At 41.6% G+C, this 17228-nt stretch overlaps 6 protein-coding genes across 6 annotated transcripts; 3 read left to right on the top strand and 3 right to left on the bottom strand.

The window, feature by feature from the left end:
* Window positions 1-229: 229 nt before the first annotated feature.
* Window positions 230-1213, bottom strand: SS1G_11932 (hypothetical protein; the record flags this gene model as incomplete). The annotated part of the gene is made up of 3 exons (XM_001586853.1): window positions 230-435; window positions 592-743; window positions 801-1213. The coding sequence occupies 3 exons, from the start codon at window positions 1211-1213 to the stop codon at window positions 230-232; spliced, it is 771 nt and encodes a 256-aa protein (XP_001586903.1).
* A 1042-nt stretch (window positions 1214-2255) lies between these two features.
* Window positions 2256-3832, top strand: SS1G_11931 (predicted protein; the record flags this gene model as incomplete). Its single annotated transcript, XM_001586852.1, has 2 exons — window positions 2256-2304; window positions 2550-3832. The coding sequence occupies 2 exons, from the start codon at window positions 2256-2258 to the stop codon at window positions 3830-3832; spliced, it is 1332 nt and encodes a 443-aa protein (XP_001586902.1).
* Window positions 3833-4756: 924 nt separating this feature from the next.
* On the top strand, window positions 4757-6516 carry SS1G_11930 (hypothetical protein; the record flags this gene model as incomplete). The annotated part of the gene is made up of 4 exons (XM_001586851.1): window positions 4757-5012; window positions 5064-5315; window positions 5370-6055; window positions 6136-6516. The coding sequence occupies 4 exons, from the start codon at window positions 4757-4759 to the stop codon at window positions 6514-6516; spliced, it is 1575 nt and encodes a 524-aa protein (XP_001586901.1).
* A 4483-nt stretch (window positions 6517-10999) lies between these two features.
* SS1G_11929 (predicted protein) lies at window positions 11000-12530 on the bottom strand (the record flags this gene model as incomplete). The annotated part of the gene is made up of 5 exons (XM_001586850.1): window positions 11000-11075; window positions 11337-11361; window positions 11430-12005; window positions 12060-12202; window positions 12256-12530. The coding sequence occupies 5 exons, from the start codon at window positions 12528-12530 to the stop codon at window positions 11000-11002; spliced, it is 1095 nt and encodes a 364-aa protein (XP_001586900.1).
* A 1603-nt stretch (window positions 12531-14133) lies between these two features.
* On the bottom strand, window positions 14134-14292 carry SS1G_11928 (predicted protein; the record flags this gene model as incomplete). The annotated part of the gene is made up of 1 exon (XM_001586849.1): window positions 14134-14292. The coding sequence occupies one exon, from the start codon at window positions 14290-14292 to the stop codon at window positions 14134-14136; it is 159 nt and encodes a 52-aa protein (XP_001586899.1).
* A 423-nt stretch (window positions 14293-14715) lies between these two features.
* SS1G_11927 (hypothetical protein) lies at window positions 14716-16794 on the top strand (the record flags this gene model as incomplete). The annotated part of the gene is made up of 3 exons (XM_001586848.1): window positions 14716-15216; window positions 15272-16567; window positions 16633-16794. The coding sequence occupies 3 exons, from the start codon at window positions 14716-14718 to the stop codon at window positions 16792-16794; spliced, it is 1959 nt and encodes a 652-aa protein (XP_001586898.1).
* Between the last annotated feature and the right edge of the window lie 434 nt (window positions 16795-17228).

Raw genomic sequence — 17228 nt, 5'->3', positions numbered from 1 at the left:
TTTTATTGTATGCTGCATCTCACTTATTCATCACTGTACAAAAGAAAAGATAATTGTTAAGAATTCACTGAACTCATGCAATGGACATAAATTTTGTACCATAAAATCAAATTCTAGCACTCAAAACTAAACCCGCTAACTGTGCACCAATCACCTAAAACTTCCCTTTCTTCACCATCTAAGCCAATTCTGCCTTCAACCCCTGCAGCCCCAAACTTCTCGTTTCAAGTTACATGTTCTTGATTGACGTCGACATCGTTTCAAAGATTGCTCGTCTCGCAGTCATAACATTCAAGATAGGTTCACCGGTTTGCTCATCTCCGACGTATACGCTGTCTTCGCCGCTGCATAGACCGGCGTATGCTTTCTCTGTGAATTCGTCGAGAGGCATGCCCAATGGTTTACCGTCGGGGCCAACAAAGCCGTGGATTGCGGCTGGGTGGATGTTAGTTTTGGAGGGGAGGATGGGAGAGGGGAATTGGAGAGGAGAATTGGAGAGGAGAATTGGAAGTGGAGGGGAGGATGAATTAGGTGAGATTTGGGAGATGAGAGATGAATGATGGAAAACGGGAGACGGGAGAGAAAACTCACTCTGAACAAGAGGAGGCAACACCTCGACAATATTGACATTAGAATTGCCAAGGTCGTTTCGCAAGCAGAGGATGAATGCGTTGAGAGCTGCTTTGGAAGCAGAGTAAGATGTCATAATTACGGCGGGGACAATTGCGAGGTTGGAAGTTGTGCTAAGGACTTTTTAACGATATTCAATGTAACAATGAGAGTAAAGGGGGGTGACAAACTATATGATACTCGTCTTCTCCTTTTTCGCCGTAAGATATGGAAGGAAGGCCTTGGTTAATATCGCAAAACTGATGAAATTAACATCTATTGTCGCTCTGAATCCTGTGATATCAACAGTTTCAGGCTTGTTCCAATCCTCGAATTGTTGGAACGCTGCATTGAGGAAGATGCAATCGATGTCAGGATTGGCCTTTACGATATCGGCAGCAAATTGTGGAGCTTTGTCAAGTTCAGCGAGATCGAAAGTGACCGCTTGGGCGTTGCTGCCATGCTTGGCTACAAACTCGTCGAGAAGCGCCTTGCGACGACCAACGACGGTGACTTTGCACTCTTGAATGAGACGTTCGGCCATTGCAAGACCGATTCCGGAGCTGGCTCCGACTAGAAGGACGTGTTTGTATGGGAAAGGCATTTTGATGGATTGGAAAGAAGTGTGAAAGTGTGAAAATGGTTTGATAGAATGGTAATGATGTGTTTATTAACTGTTGTTGAGATGTTGTGATGAAGTGAGGTCTTTGGGGACCTTTATATCAATCATGATGGACTTTGAAGGACTTTGAAGGACTTAATTGTCTACTATTCTCCGATTACCATGGGTCGGACTTCAGATTGAAGAAACACTGAATACCTCCAACGCATTTCTCTTGGACTTAATGGAAATAAGTTCATCCCGATAATCCGTCTTTGAAGACGATGGAGTGAGGGTGTGTTTACAACTTACACTTCTGATGGTTTCTATTGGTCGAGACGCTAGCGTCGAAATGTATCCCAGAAGAGGAAAAGCTTCTGAATATAAGTGGGTAAGTGACTAAGATTTCTCGTAATATTACTCGTGCGGCGACAACCCACAAAATAACTCAAAGACGATGCATCGGATGCACGTACCAGAAGAAAGTAGGAGAGTACTAAGGTAATAAGGTAACAAGAACCTAAAAATAAAAGAGGTTCAAGAAGCTTTCTCTAGCGTCAATGCTGCATAATTCTCTGCAACATGAAAGTATTGGCGTCTGACTAATAGTTGGCTCTCTCAAACGGCCGATGACTTTATCCTCCGGAAAAAAAATTGTCCCTTACACCGAGTTCGATGTCCAATGTTGAATGAAGATCTAAATGTATTACAAATGATTCTTATACCGGTACTATAGCCAGCAAGACACCAGGACATTCGGTTTCCTAGAACACTTCCTTTCACCGACTCAAAACCAATCAATCGGCTGTTTGATCCACCTGGACCGCCTTATTAATGCTACTCTTTCTAAACTCGCCCTCCTACATCATATGACTACGGACGAAAAGAGCACCGAACTGACATTCACTCTTTGTACACGTACACACCTTCCATCGAGTAGCTGACTTCTCTTCACCACTCTCTCGGTACCGAAAATCTCCAAGCCTTCGCCGCTTAAGTCGATAGGACTACCCTGTCGTATTAAAATTGGTACTCGTTTATCATCATGTCCTTTCGTGGAAAGCCATCGAAGGCTTGCGAAAGATGCAGATTCCGTAGGCTCAAGGTAGTATCAAGCCGCCCCTTTTTGCTTCACATCAAGAATAACGTGTATTACAGTGTGATCTTGCACCTGTGACTTGTGGTTCATGCACCAGAGCTGGTGTTATCTGTACTGGATATAGGAACACTGAACAACTGCGTTTCAAAGATGAAACCAGTAATTTACATCGAAAAGCCAGCGCCATGCGCAGGAGCGCCAATGAAGCAGGAAATGGACGACAGCCGCTAATAGTGATAGTAAGAACTGTCGATGAACCACGTTATCTTCCAATAGCACTCGATGTTCAGGCCAGGAAATTATTCTTCGATCATTATATTCTTGCCGGTCAAATTAATGGTTTGGGAGCTTGGGATTTCCTTAAACCATACCATCAGTCGAGCAAAGCACCAGTGCATTTACAGTTGACAATTGATGCTGCCAGTTTAGCATATCTTTCACATCAAATGGGTTCCGAAAAAGCACGTTTGCTTGCTTTGGAACGATATACAGCCGCTCTTGGACTGATGGGTAAAGTGCTCGAGTCGCCAGAAATTTTCCAAAAGATGACAACACTCTTCTCGTCACTACTTCTAGATTTGTTCGAAAAGCTCTCGACAACTCAGAATCTTTCAGATAAAGCATGGACTAGCCATTTACGTGGAGCTCTTGCTATAGCCGAAAGTTGTGAAAATCGTACTATGACATCCAGGACTATAATGCGTGCTTTCACACGATTAAACACAAATCTGCTCATCAGCTCACTCGCAGCGGGCGTGCCTCTTCCTAATAGCTTTTTCCGCCTCCGGGAATACTTGGAGGCGAGTTTCTCCGACGAAGTTACAGAAGATCCTAAATGGCATTTATCCGAGATCATGGCACGATATGTTACTTTGCAGAACGATTTTCGAGTCGAAAAAGGTGCTAGAAAAAGTTCTCTTCAAGAAGCAAGAGAAATGGATTGTATACTTAAGACGTTCTCTAAACGCGACGCGGCTATAAAACGAGGCTTTGAGAGTCAGCCATCGAGGATGGTGTATGGTAATATGTACTATGCATACCCTGATAGGTATTCAACTCATACATGGAATGTTGTGGGAATTTCCCGTATTCTAGTGATTAACTTCCTTAATCGCAATTCCAGCAGTGAGATGGAGCGCCTCGAGCTTGTTCTCAAAGGAAATGAGATTGCGTCCGAAATTTTTGCCTCTGTTCCACAGTATGTTGACTGTATGGGTGCGGTAAAATCTATCGGGCAAATAGAGTTACTAGAACCAGCTGTCCCCTCGCAAAATTCTTGTACGTCGCATACATCTTCACATAAATTGGCTTGCTATACACTTATATTTCCCCTATATGTCGCTGGATCTGTTAGAGGCTCGGATCCTAGACTATGGAAATGGGCTATTGAAAAGTTGCGGTACATCGGCAGCCATTTTGGTATTCGAAACGCTGAAGTTGTTGCCCAAATCCTCGAGGAAAGAAGTGAGAAGGATCCGTGGAGAATATATGCCCTGCTAGGAAGCTATGCATTTGGGGCTTGATATTTTTAAGGCCTAGTTTACATGTAAATGAGACATTCTTACTAATTTCTGCGTCAGATTCCTCTTTCTTACAAACCAGGCGCTAGGCGCCCAATTCAAGCTTTTTGAAGCAATTCCTGCCCAATTCGAATTAGTCATCCTACCCCAGACGGAGACTTATCTCTAAGAGGGTATTGATGCGATACATTTCTCCGCTAGAGATGTCATCATTGCAATGAAGTTAGTCGTCCAGGTTTTAATGTTACTTCTCGCCTACTCATGACGCGTAAGGACCTGCGGATTGAAGGCACATCATCAACCTTGAGGGCCACGTGCTAGATCCTTGTCTGAAGAAACACGGCCCGTCTGAACAGTCCGAAGAGCGAAAGGTTCACATCTTCCTCGCACCCCTTTGTCATTCGTTAACACCTCCAACAAATCTAATCCCGCCCTCTTCAGTGATTTTGGAGACTTTCCCCAATATACCCAAAAAAAGAATTCCTCCTTAACTTACCATGCCACCCATCACACAACGATAGAGTAAGGTCTGCCATTTGACCACGATAGACTTTTGTTAGGAGTTCAGTCAGCCCTTTTCCACGCCATGGCCGTGTCTTCATCTCATTTAAAGTTGATTTCGCCACAGAAAAATGCCTCGGGAATCTGACTAGATTGAGCAATCCTGATTGGCGAATTCTTCAACGCTAATTACCCCATAGTTTCGATTGGGGTAAGCTCCCGTGGGGCTTACAAAAACTGTAAATAACGCGAATGCTAAGTCGACGGGAACGAATGCTGCTACTGTGCCGTGTCGCCACTTTCAAAATCATGAAAGAGTATAAATTTGCCATTTCCAATTTCAAGATTATAAAATTGTCAAAACCTTCATCCTGAACGACTTCTTTCGCCGGTATTTTGACAGAAGAGATTAGGCGACGGATCACGATGGTTCCCATTAGCCTTCTATTGAGCCTAATCTGCTCCGTTGCGGCTCTCAGTCCCGTCGCCATTATTTCTCAAGGGGTTGTCAGTGGTACCTCCATTTCTGTTCCAGAAGTTGCTTTGCCTGTGTCTAAGTTCCTCGGCATACCTTTTGCTAGACCACCTCAGCGTTTCAGTCCACCGGTCAAATCAGGATTGTTCACAAGCAATCCATACAATGCAACGCAGCTTAAAGCATCATGCATCCAGCAGTTCAACTGTATGACACATCGACTTTCTCTGTGCCCAAAGCCTAACTGACTTTCCGTAGATCCGGATACTGCTCGCGCTTTCACTATGGAGCTCTTTAACAATCCCCCTCCTGCATCAGAAAGTGAAGATTGCTTATATCTCAATGTATATACTCCATCTGGAACGACTCCTGCTTCGCTACTACCCGTGATGGTCTGGATATACGGTGGTGCTTTGCAATTTGGCTCAGCATCGTCTGTATACTATGATGGTAGCAATCTAGCTGGGAAGCAGAACGTGGTTGTTGTGACTTTCAACTACCGAACTAATGGTAATTATATGATCGTAACTCTTAGTCTTTAATTTAATGTCTGACCAAGCTCAGTTTTCGGCTTCCCAAACTCCCCCGAATTACCAAACGTAGATCAAAATCTAGGACTTCTAGATCAAAGACTAGCACTAGCTTGGATCAAAAACAATATTCTGGCATTTGGTGGTGATCCTCTCAAGGTAACCATATTCGGAGAATCTGCGGGCGCACTATCTGTAGACGCTCTCGTCACCAGTCACCCCACCTTTCCACCATTCCGAGCAGCAATTATGGAATCTGGGCAAGACAGCATTCGAACCCTTACGGCTAGACCAGGACTTGGCACTGTCTCCGGTCCTCTATCCTGGAATGCTCTCGCCTCTGGTCTCGGCTGCTCCAATACCAGTAGCGCACTTGCTTGCCTACGTGCTGTAGATGCCCTTGTCATAAAATCGTACATTGAACATGCAGCATTATCGTTTCAACCGGTTGTCGATAATGTAACCCGTGTTTCAAATCCGCAAGTTAGGAGAGCAAACCATCTAATTGCTAATGTGCCGGTACTTATCGGCACCAATGCTCAAGAGGGCACACCTTTCGTATATGGAAAAAATAACATCACAGCAGCTTTGCCATCGCTTATCCCAGGCAACAAAAGCCTTCAATCTGAAGTTTTTGCGACATATCCTGTTGGTGAAGATGGATTGAACACACCTGCTGATGTTGTGGCAAAAATTTACACCGACATGATATTTCAATGCGTAAGTTTCCTGTTTTCCTCAACCAGAGAACTTTCATCTTTTCTTTTGAAAAACATCTTTAACTGACCCCCGTGTAACAGCCTAGCGGCATTGTCGCCAATTCAAGTTCCGCCGCTGGCTACCCTACCTACCGCTACTACTTCAATGCAACGTTCGCCAACATCCAACCACTCCCCGGTCTTGGCGCCTACCACTCCTCGGAAATCCCATTCGTTTTCGGTAATTTACCGGCAAACTCCACTCGTGCGGAGATAAGCCTAAGTGCGTTGATGCAAAAATCATGGGCTGATTTTGCGAAAAATCCTCAATTCGGTCCGGGCTGGACTAAATTAAATGTCAATGCAGGTGAGAATGATGTTGCAGTATTCAACGTGAATGGAATTGGAAGTGTAAATGCAGAGAAATTGGATAAACGGTGTGCTGTTTTTAGAGATGCTTTGCGTGCTTTGGGAGGCTTGTAAGCAGATACATGTAACGTATTAAGGTTACATCAATCTATCGATTTTTGATTTTTTTTTGGGCAAACCCGAACTTGGTTTTCGTTACGACCCTGTACGAGTACTATGTCGTAACAATATGATATGCATTGAAGAAAGAGACTCACAACTTAAAGCATACATTTATACATATAATATAAGCACATGTAATACAAGAAAGAAACTATTGAATTCCCAACGCGAGCGCATATTCATCCATCGCTCTTCGGATCTCTCTCTAGAGTTAATTAGGTAGCTTAGATTAACCTTATCCACTCATTCAGTATTTATAGACCCGATTTGTATTTGTAAGTCTTATGAGAAAAAACCAAATATTTATATTGCATATTGTATGTTTCTGCGACTTTAGGTTGATAATAATTACTAGAAGGTTGTTGATATTGTAAGATTAGATGTATTGTATTGGTTTTATTGGTGTTAAAGATGTGTTTATTTGATTAGTATATTTATAGGTAGTTAATATTTAGGTAATGTAAGATTTGAGATATATATATATATTTGTAATATAATATAAAATTATATTAGATATATATATATCTAGATTAAAAGTGTATTCAGGTTGATTTTCTAAAAGAGTAAAAAGAGTAACAACAGTAAAAATAGTAAATTAAATTTTGATATATATTGAAGTATGTTTAAATTAGATTAATATATTTAAATATATTTCTAAAAATATTCAAAATATTCAAAATATTCAAAATACTAAAAATACTGTTAAAGTGAATGGTTCCTGCGTAGCACGTGCACAGGGCACTAGTCCTATTAGGACTAGATTGAGAAGCTCTCTGTAAGAGAGCTTCGCACTTCCGTAGAACTTAGAAGTGAGATTAACCTACTAGACCAATATTACCTCAGTTCTGCCCTATCAGCTTCCCACTATTCCCTGTGTGAGGTCATTCCTTTTAACAAATACTAAAAATACTCAAAATACTAAAAATACTAAAAATACTAAAAATACTAAAAATACTAAAAATACTAAAAATACTAAAAATACTAAAAATACTAAAAATACTAAAAATATGTTACGAGGTTTGCCGTCTAGATCACGTGGAAGTGCTCTAGGCTCTCGAGGTGGTTTATAACTAGGCGTCAAGCAGGGACTTTGTGACGCCTCACACCTCCGGGTCACGTGGCATGCCCCGTTTGTATTTAATCATAGGAAAACTCTCTACTCTTGTTTTCCTTCTTCTTTTCTCCTTAGCTTAGTATTTTCTAATACAAGATACTTTACCCAGTATTCTTGAGTGTGACAGACTTAAGTAATGACAATAATGAAATGCAATTCGTAACTAATAGTAGGATATACTAAATGATTGATCTTGAGCACGAAGCTCTATACAAAGGAAATCCATCTTGATTATATAGACCTTCGTGCCTATGGCTAGTCAGGACCGCCAGCGCTCCTCAGCGGTCCGTAGCGTGACTTAAGGTCATGTTACCCTAAGTTAGTCATGTGACGCGGCGTTTGATGATAACCGTCGCAACAATATTAAAGAAAGATTTTAATAAATAATAACAATATTAATAATTTATAATCAATAAAAAAATTATATTAAATATTTGATTTTGATTATAAAGTTTTATAATAAAAAACCTTATTTTATTTATATAAATCTTCATACTTTAATAGATTTTTTGAATTTAATAAATTTAGAATCTGAACTTCTAACTCCCCTAGATCCTATGTGCCCATCACGTGATATGATGGTCAGGTGATACGGTGCTTGTGAAGTCCGATGTAATATATATTTGACAAAAATATAATATTTAACCCGATATATATATTAATCAATATATTATATTTGACTCGATTATATATATTAGGTCTTATATATTGAGGTATTAAATGTAATCAAATATAAAATAAAATAAATAAATCAATTCGAATACATTCAATTTATACAACCATGCACCCATCCATCTAGTACTACTGTACCTCGCGTGAAACCAAGAAAAAAAAACCGAGCGAAATCAATACATGAATACTACTAGGTAATTGGACTGGGGAAATCCGGTTCCTGTTTGCTTTATGTAGTATTGTAAGACTTTATATTATTTATATATTATTTATATTGATCTCACTATGTCTCATATTGTTTGTTCCACCCCAGAAATATATACTATCGGTATGTGGAATGCATAGTTCCCGATGCTGATGGCTATGCTTTGCTTGCTGACCGTGATGTGATACGTGTAACCTTAATTCTACTTCTTCTTCAAAGTGCACTCACAGGATCAAATCTATTTATTTAAGCTTATTACCGAATGCTTACCTAGGTACCTACCTAGTAATTCCATTTCCATTTCCACAAATGTATATTGCAAGTCCTCTCAACGTACCTACCTATATTACATTATGGTAAATAATACGTATATATGTCTGCACAGCCCGTATACATACATAGAACGCAGCTTGTATAACAAAACAGAAGTGAGGGAAATAATCGAATAATCGCGCAAGTGTCAGATCTAGATATGGATTCAAGAGAATTTACAAGATTAGCTACAAGCTTAGGCTTCGCAAACTTACTAGACTCGGCATTTCGAATTCAGCAGCTTAGCTCTATTTATTTTCTTGACATCCGGTAGGCATATGTTCTTGATTTGATCTGATTTATTTCTCATTTATTTCTGGTTTTATCACGAGCTCGAGCTGGGTACCCTATGTGAGTCAAAATGAAACATGGTGTTGCGGCTTGGACTTGGACTGGCGATGTCAGATTGGAGTTCTGATATACGTATTATACTTAGGTATTGAGTACTGTATTGTAAGGTTATTTTTGTAGGTACATATGTTCTATGTACGACTTGGTGTTCGGACTAAGAGCTCCGAGGGCATTTTCTGTGGTTGCTTTTATTGGGCTTTTGTGGTTTTGTGGTAGTTTTTTTTTTGGACAGAGACAAAGGGGTTAGATGGATGTACATTGTAATCTCATGATGATTAGTGGATATTGATATTGATTGCTGATTGCTCGTTTTCTTTCGTAATTGTGTAACCTTATATAAATATTGTGGAGTGAGGCCAGATGAGAAGATTGTAACAGCACATATATACATACATGTATATATACCTGTATGAGTGAGATAAAGTGCTTACTCATATCTTCTCACTCGGATACACATAACTTACAATCTTACAAGTCAGAATTAACCTACTCTTGTATCTCGGTCGGCAAACAGGCAAAAGCGAAAACCCGAAAGCCAAAGCCACAGCGGGATAATAGAAAGAGTGCAGAAGCAGAAGAACAAGTAGAAGCGCCAAGCTGGAACCAAAGGCGTGGATATGGGCTTGCATTCGAATTCTGCACGATCCATGGGAAGAGATATTAGTATAAGTACGTATGTAACAGTAAGAGCACTTTAGTTACAGCTTTCTATTTTGGGGACGCGGTTTTATGGATTTAATGGTGATAATCATGATCATGTTCATACGTTTCGGTACTCGCATCTCGGCAGTTTTTGATATTGAAAAATTGATACGCGAGAGCAGATGACTTTAAATCTCGAGGGCCGTAAGACTGACCATTTACTGGTACTCAAGTAAAGTTAAGCTTATGGTAGTCTCGGCTTTTGAGCAACAGGCCCATTTTCCGAGCGAGATGTCCCGCTAGATGCATGGGAGGATTCGGATCTCGGTGGGGAAAGTAGGGTTTTTGCCGTACTGGAAGGTGTAGAATAGCGCTGCTACTTGGATGTTCTAAGTGCATATTCTTGGTACATATTCTAGGTGCATATACTGTATGGGATATTCAAGCATATATATGGTTAAGCTTCGTGGCGTCGCGATGCGATCGAAATATTTTTGCAGGGAAATTTATGTGTGATGCGATTGGTGTTTACTTGTAGACTAATATCCTGTTTCCAGAATTTTATAAATTTCTAGGGGCCAATAACCATACATTAAAGCCTGTGAGAAATGTTGAGAAATAACACCTGCAGTCGCTTCTGGAATTCTTGGTCTATGCCGGTATTGAAGCTGCCACACACAGAATAGGAAATATCATGAGGTCATAAGGTTACATGCAATACCTGCGGATACTTCTCCCTCGGGAGTCCGGTATGATATGCGGGTAAATGCTTTGCATAGAATATGCGAGATGCAATTATAAGATTACATACATATACGGGAACCTTTACCCGAATACTACTTCTCGAACGTTGAACACGAGGGAACTCTTCAACACTTGATTCAATTTCATTGATGATGTATAGTAATAACTCCGAGAGTAAGACTAAAAGCAAAATGACGAACTGCCCAGCCCGCCTAGTACAATGACCAAAATATACCTCTATCGATAGCGAAATGTGCTTGTCAAATCAGCTGGCAACCCTGTAATTTCAGATGCGGAACTCCAGAAGCGGAAAATGAGAATAGAGTAGGAAAAAATGTAGGAAAATCTGATAGATGATGTTGGAAAGAAAAAGTGCATCAATATCATGCAGGAAATCAAATGATTACACCACCCTTCGAGGTACAGGATGCAATTACTGAAGAAGGTGTTGCAGTCTTTGTAATCGTGACACTAGATGGAAGATTTGTTAGCAAAATTGTTTTTAAAATGGGATGATTCTCAAGTATTAGAGTTCACGCAATGAAACATACGCATACTTGTAAGTAATTGTCGATGTGACCACTGTGATCGTGAAAGTCGGGATGATTTTTGTTTTTGTAGGTGTTGGCGCTGTTATAGTTGCCGTGGTTACTCCGCTACGAACTGTCACTGGTGATGGAGTACTATAGTTTTGTTAGATTTAGATATTTTGAGAGGGGTGTTTTCTCTTACATAGTGGTAGATGTGGTTGTAGTGGCTAAATAGGTGAAATCCGTTAGTAAGTGCCAACATATACTAGACAAATCTTGAGGATATGTATCTTACCTGTGCTATAGAAAGTTGTGGTATCAGTAGTGGTGGTAATAGTGGAAGTCTCCCAGTCAGCTGTGTTTGTATCAATGATTGTCAAAGTTGGCACATCCGGAGCACGCTTCTTGAGCTTTTTCTCGAGAAGACGTCCAACAGCACGACGTCCAAGAACACTAGCAATGTCAACTGGAACGTCGCGGTTGTTGAAATTGGCTCTTGGAGCTGAGGTGATGGCAGCAGGTATTGGTGCTGGTCCAGCAGTACGTCTATAGGCAAGATTGGATTTGATACTTTGGGCAAGAGCAAGGAAATGTTCATTTGCGAATGGATCTCTTGCGGTTGGCTTGATGGGAACTTTACAAGATGCTGTCTTGGTGACGGTAACGATAGGAAAGGTGTATTTTCTAGAAGTAAAAGTCCGCGTGGATGTGGTGATCTTGGTCGTTGTGACTCGTTTAGGTGTAATTGTCACTGTGTTTTTGGCGGTGGCTGAAGGCTCGGTAATTGTAACAGCGGGAAGCGTGGTTGAGTCAACTTCAGTAATGGTCGTGGGTAAAGTTGTTGATGGTGTTACCACACTCGTGATATTTACTAAGAAATGTCAAAATGTGAAGGCTTGGTATGCAAACACCTGGAATCACCTACCTGTTGGGATATATGTGACTGTAGCTTGAGGGCCAAGTACAAGTTCAAATGTTCTTTGGGCAGCGAAAGATGATGAATTTCCATTATTACCCAAAATAACGATAGTCCAACTACCACTATACATCTCGCTTTTCGAGAGAGGACTGACAAAGATTAGTAAGGTTTTGAAGATCGAAGATTTGCGAACGATACCTACCATGTTGAAAGCATATTTGTATTGTCAGGCTGAGTGTTTATGTCGCTACACAACCAGGAATCCTCATCAGGGGCAACAAGAATTACATCGGCTGTGCCAGTACATCCCGTAAACTGCGTGACGGAGGTGAAGTTGGAAGTATCTCCGCTATTGATGAAATAACTAGCTCCATTCTGAAAATCAATGCCGTATGATGAACAGTCTGCTTTAACGTAGGAAAAGACATAAGTCAATAAAACGAATGTATAGGAGATGCGAACAACTGGAGACAACATGATGAAAACAAAAATGATGGTGAATGATGAAACTGATGAAGTTGAGCTACAATTGGGTTCTGTGAGGTCAATATAGGAACTTTGATATCTGGGGTTCCTACTGCGAGCTGGATAAGGTGACTATGAGCTATCCCGCTGATGTCGCCGAGCCTGTCCAAAAAAAGAACGATACCGCAGCTACACGGGTAAAAGCGTAGACACGCGCAATTCTCACAAGATTGTCCAACGCCATCTAAAATATTGACAGATTTCATCTGACAGCATAACAAAAGTCATGATTTAGCAGTCAAAACGGAATGTTTCCAGCTTCTAAGTTACACTAGATGCCAAGAAACAAGCCCCATATGCGGCATAACAAACCGAGCCATCCTTTCTTGAAAAGAACCCTCATTGGCTTAGAGTCACGAATACTCCTTGTCAGGCGTAAAGAGTGGAGTGATGAGTGTGGAGAGACTTTTGGATTGCAACAAAAGGAAGGATCAATACGAAGGATGATGTATGCGCTGAGAGTGACTGGCACGATACTTCAAAGCTACTGTACAGTTATGTAAGATTGCCAGGTACGTATCTCCGTTCTTGATGCAAAAGAAAAGCCACAATGATCATCTTTGCAGCTGTTGTGTTCTCGGTATTGGATGCTGGGGTAGGCAAACCATGTATCTATGACTTCTTGATATCTAAAATCCCGAAATAGCACTATGAACTCCGACACGTCCATGCCGCGGCCCAGCATTGCTTGGGAACTTCAACTGTCGGTGCTGAAGTATGAGCCGCCGGTAAATATATTTCGTCCAATGCTGAGCCCCAAATTCAGTTCCTTCTAGAACATCGCGGCTTGTGGCTCAACAAACATAATCGGAATAAGAAATATTCAAGGTTGGAAGAAGCGGAGCTCTGATATCGATGCATGGTAGACACGTGCATTAGAAGGCTGAAGACTCAAGCCGATATATAAACGAACCGCTGCTATGGCACACTAAGTCTGAGACAAAGATAGGCTACAGATTATAGAGGGTAGTGGGAATAATAGATTTATTGTACTATTGTCAAATCGGATTGTTTAGACACTTTTCGGTGATTATAGATTTCGTATATTTTTCCTGGCTAGATCCGGATTATGGAGTTAAATGTCATTTGGCGTTGAAGGATTGTGATTGATGGACCCTTTAGGCCTAGTTTTAGCCAAGATACGGGTACCCACAGGCTAAATCTACGCTAAAAGACCCGTGAATTGTACCAATTATTCAATGATTTACAGGGCTTGCTGCGGGTCTGAGTAAGCAAAAATACCCACGACATTCGTACTTGCAAGACCTCTCTATGAGTACAAACATTGATCTTGAGTTGTACAACAGGAGAAACCTCGTCGGCTGCTAAAGACCACCGTGGTCAAAGCCAAGCGAGCCAATTCATCTATTCCACGAAGAAGGATCTCACCTGAACATCTCAGCCTCGCATATTGAAAACATAGTTTCAGCACAAGATCATTTATTATATTGGGAATCATCATGCACGGTATCTTCGGGACCTTAAAGCATACGCATGCCAATAAATAGTGTGGGATGTAATTGTTGCTATTGTTAACAACTTTTCCCGAAGAATCTCAGATGTGGGAGAGGGGTGTATCTTGGCGTGCCACCAAAGCAACCACAGTTTTGTCCGAGGGCTGACAGCATATGCACCATGCTGCCGTGCCTGATTCAACTAGCAATATCACAAAGCATGCATAAGTCTTGACACTTTGATTTCTGGAAATTGGCATCATGTAAAGTGGACACACTCTTCAAGCGACCCGGCGCTGGAACCTTGATATTGGTCAACAAATCAGACAACCGGACTTGGACTGTTTTCAGCTCAAACTACAATATTGTTGGTCATTGGATATCCTATTCTGAGATGCATGCAAGCCACGAAGTTTCTGATTTACAGAGCCGTCTGATAGCGCGGTAAGGTTGCATTGTGATGGCTGCTCCACCTGCTTGTCAGTCGAGCCTCACCTCGCGTGAGGGACGGCACCATGATCTCGTGTGCATCAACATGGAAATCTAGAAGAGTCACCTAACACCGGTGACAAATATCCGGGTGGCAATCTGGCAAGATAAATACATTAAGTCTCACTTGATTGCGCTAGATATTACTCTCTTCAGATCAATTGTATTAGGTTTCTTTCTCTAACTTGCTCAAGATGAAGTTCTTGAATATTCTACTTTTGTCTTCCGTTGCTACTGCAGCGATCCTCCCAGCACCAATAAATGAACGTGATGGTCTAGTGAAACGCCAAACAACGTCTTCCACCAGCAAGGCAAGCACATCTTCAAAAGCGTCATCCACAAGTTCTTCAACTTCAAAGTCATCATCAGTCGGCTCGTCATCTTCCAAGGCTTCGACAACTTCTTCGGGGTCCTCGACCTCTGTCGTCTCCACGGCTACCTTAAGCTCAAGTTCCTCTTCTGCTATCTCTAGTTTGGTTGCCGATCCTGCTTGTACAAATTCACCCTTCACCAGAGCTTGTTGGGGAAATGGTTTCAGTATTGCAACCGATTTTGACACCAAGAATCCTAACACTGGTGTTACCCGAAAGTATAATTGGGAAGTGACAAATTCGACTTGCGCGCCAGATGGAGTCACCCGCCAAAACTGCATCTTGATCAATGGCCATTTCCCCGGACCAACCCTCTATGCTGATGTAAGACTCTCGCGATTCCTCCCGTAATGTGTACGATTTTCTGACAAACTTTGAGTGGGGTGATATGATTCAAGTTACCTTGAAAAATTCTATGCCGGATAATGGTACTGGTATCCACTGGCACGGCATTCGTCAATACCACACATGCACCGAAGATGGTGTACCAGGAATCACCGAATGTCCTCTCGCTCCGGGCGACACAAAGACATACACCTTCCAAGCAACCCAATTCGGCACGAGCTGGTATCACAGCCATTTCTCTGCTCAATATGGCGATGGGTTGATTGGTCCTATTGTGATTAATGGTCCGGCTCCTGTTAACTATGACGTTGATCTTGGAGCCTACATGATTCAAGATTGGTACTATACGCCGGTATTTGCACTCGGCGAAAGAGTAGCGCATTCACAAGCTGGACCACCACCAGGGGACAATGGACTTATTAATGGTAGTATGGTGGCACCTGCTGGTCAAACTGGTGGGAAGTATACCACAAACACCATCACCTCAGGTAAAAAGTACCGTCTTCGTCTTATCAACACTTCAGTCGACAATCATTTCATGGTATCATTGGACAATCATGCATTCACTGTAATTACATCTGATTTTGTTCCTATTGAGCCATACACCACAAATTGGATCTTCATCGGAATTGGTCAAAGATATGACGTTGTGTTCCATGCCAATCAGACAGTTGGAAGCTATTGGTTCCGAGCTGAAGTCCAAAACGGCTGCGGGATAAATAATAACAATGGAAATATTAAGAGTATTTTCACTTATTCAGGAGCTGCAAGCACCACTCCATCGTCTACCGCCACACCCTATACTCAAAGATGTACCGACGAAACAGGAATCATTCCATTCTGGGATAGTTTTGTGCCCAGCGGACCCCTGAGTGGTAATGTCGACACACTCAACGTGGCCATAGATATTGGCGTTACCACCAGCGGACCAATCGTCACATGGGGTATCAATCTCACAGCCCTTGATGTCGACTGGAAGAAACCCATTCTCCAATATGTCCTCGATGGCAACAATTCCTGGCCTGCTTCCGAGAATCTCATCTCTTTGAACAATGCTAATCAATGGTATTATTGGATTATTCAAGAAGTACCCGGATCAGTTGCTGGACAACCAGTTTCCATTAACGTTCCTCATCCAATGCATTTACACGGTCATGATTTCTATATTCTCGGCACGGGAGTTGGAAATTACAACAACTCCGTCGATGGACCAAAACTTGATTACAACAATCCAAGCAGAAGAGATGTTGCCATGTTGCCCGCCGGAGGGTGGATTGTTCTAGCGTTCCAAACTGATAACCCTGGTGCTTGGTTGATGCATTGTCATATTGTAAGTCTTCCCATTTTTCCCTATCCATGAATCTTTTCAAAACGTCCTACTAACATACAAACCAGGCATGGCACGTAAGCGAAGGTCTTGCTGTGCAATTCCTGGAATCTCAAAACCAAATCAATGCTGTAAATCCCATCTCGCCAGCCTTGACGAATACCTGCAATAAATGGAATGCGTGGTATCCATCTCAAGCACCTTATTTCAAGACTGATTCTGGTGTCTAATCTCAATTTGGCGCGATTGTATTTTCCGGGAGGGTGGATCTTTTGAAATCTTTAGCCTTCCATTTTGTTTTCGATTCTCATGGTGAGAAAATTTGGTCTTCTCGCGATAACTTGTAGTTATTATATAAGTAACAAATATAGAAACAAGTATTTGTTTTGCTTTCTTCGTCAGAGAGTAGCACGTGTTTTTAGCAAGTTCTTTAAATTTTCTGAATCGAATCTTCGATATTAAAAACATTTCCTCTCTTTTTTTTTTCAGAACAGTGATGTGGTCGTCGAGTGAGGGTCACGTTATTGTGATTTGATGAATTCAGCATACGAAGAAGGAATTATGGCCGGCAATTCATGGTGCACTTAATTTTGATGTTCAAATCGTGGCGAGAAAATGACGCACCTTTCATCGAATCTTAACTTTTACTTGTTCTTATGATGAC

The sequence above is a fragment of the Sclerotinia sclerotiorum genome, genomic scaffold, assembly GCF_000146945.2.
Source record: "Sclerotinia sclerotiorum 1980 UF-70 scaffold_20 genomic scaffold, whole genome shotgun sequence".
NCBI lineage: Eukaryota > Fungi > Ascomycota > Leotiomycetes > Helotiales > Sclerotiniaceae > Sclerotinia > Sclerotinia sclerotiorum.
This window is presented reverse-complemented; position numbering and strand designations above follow the sequence as displayed.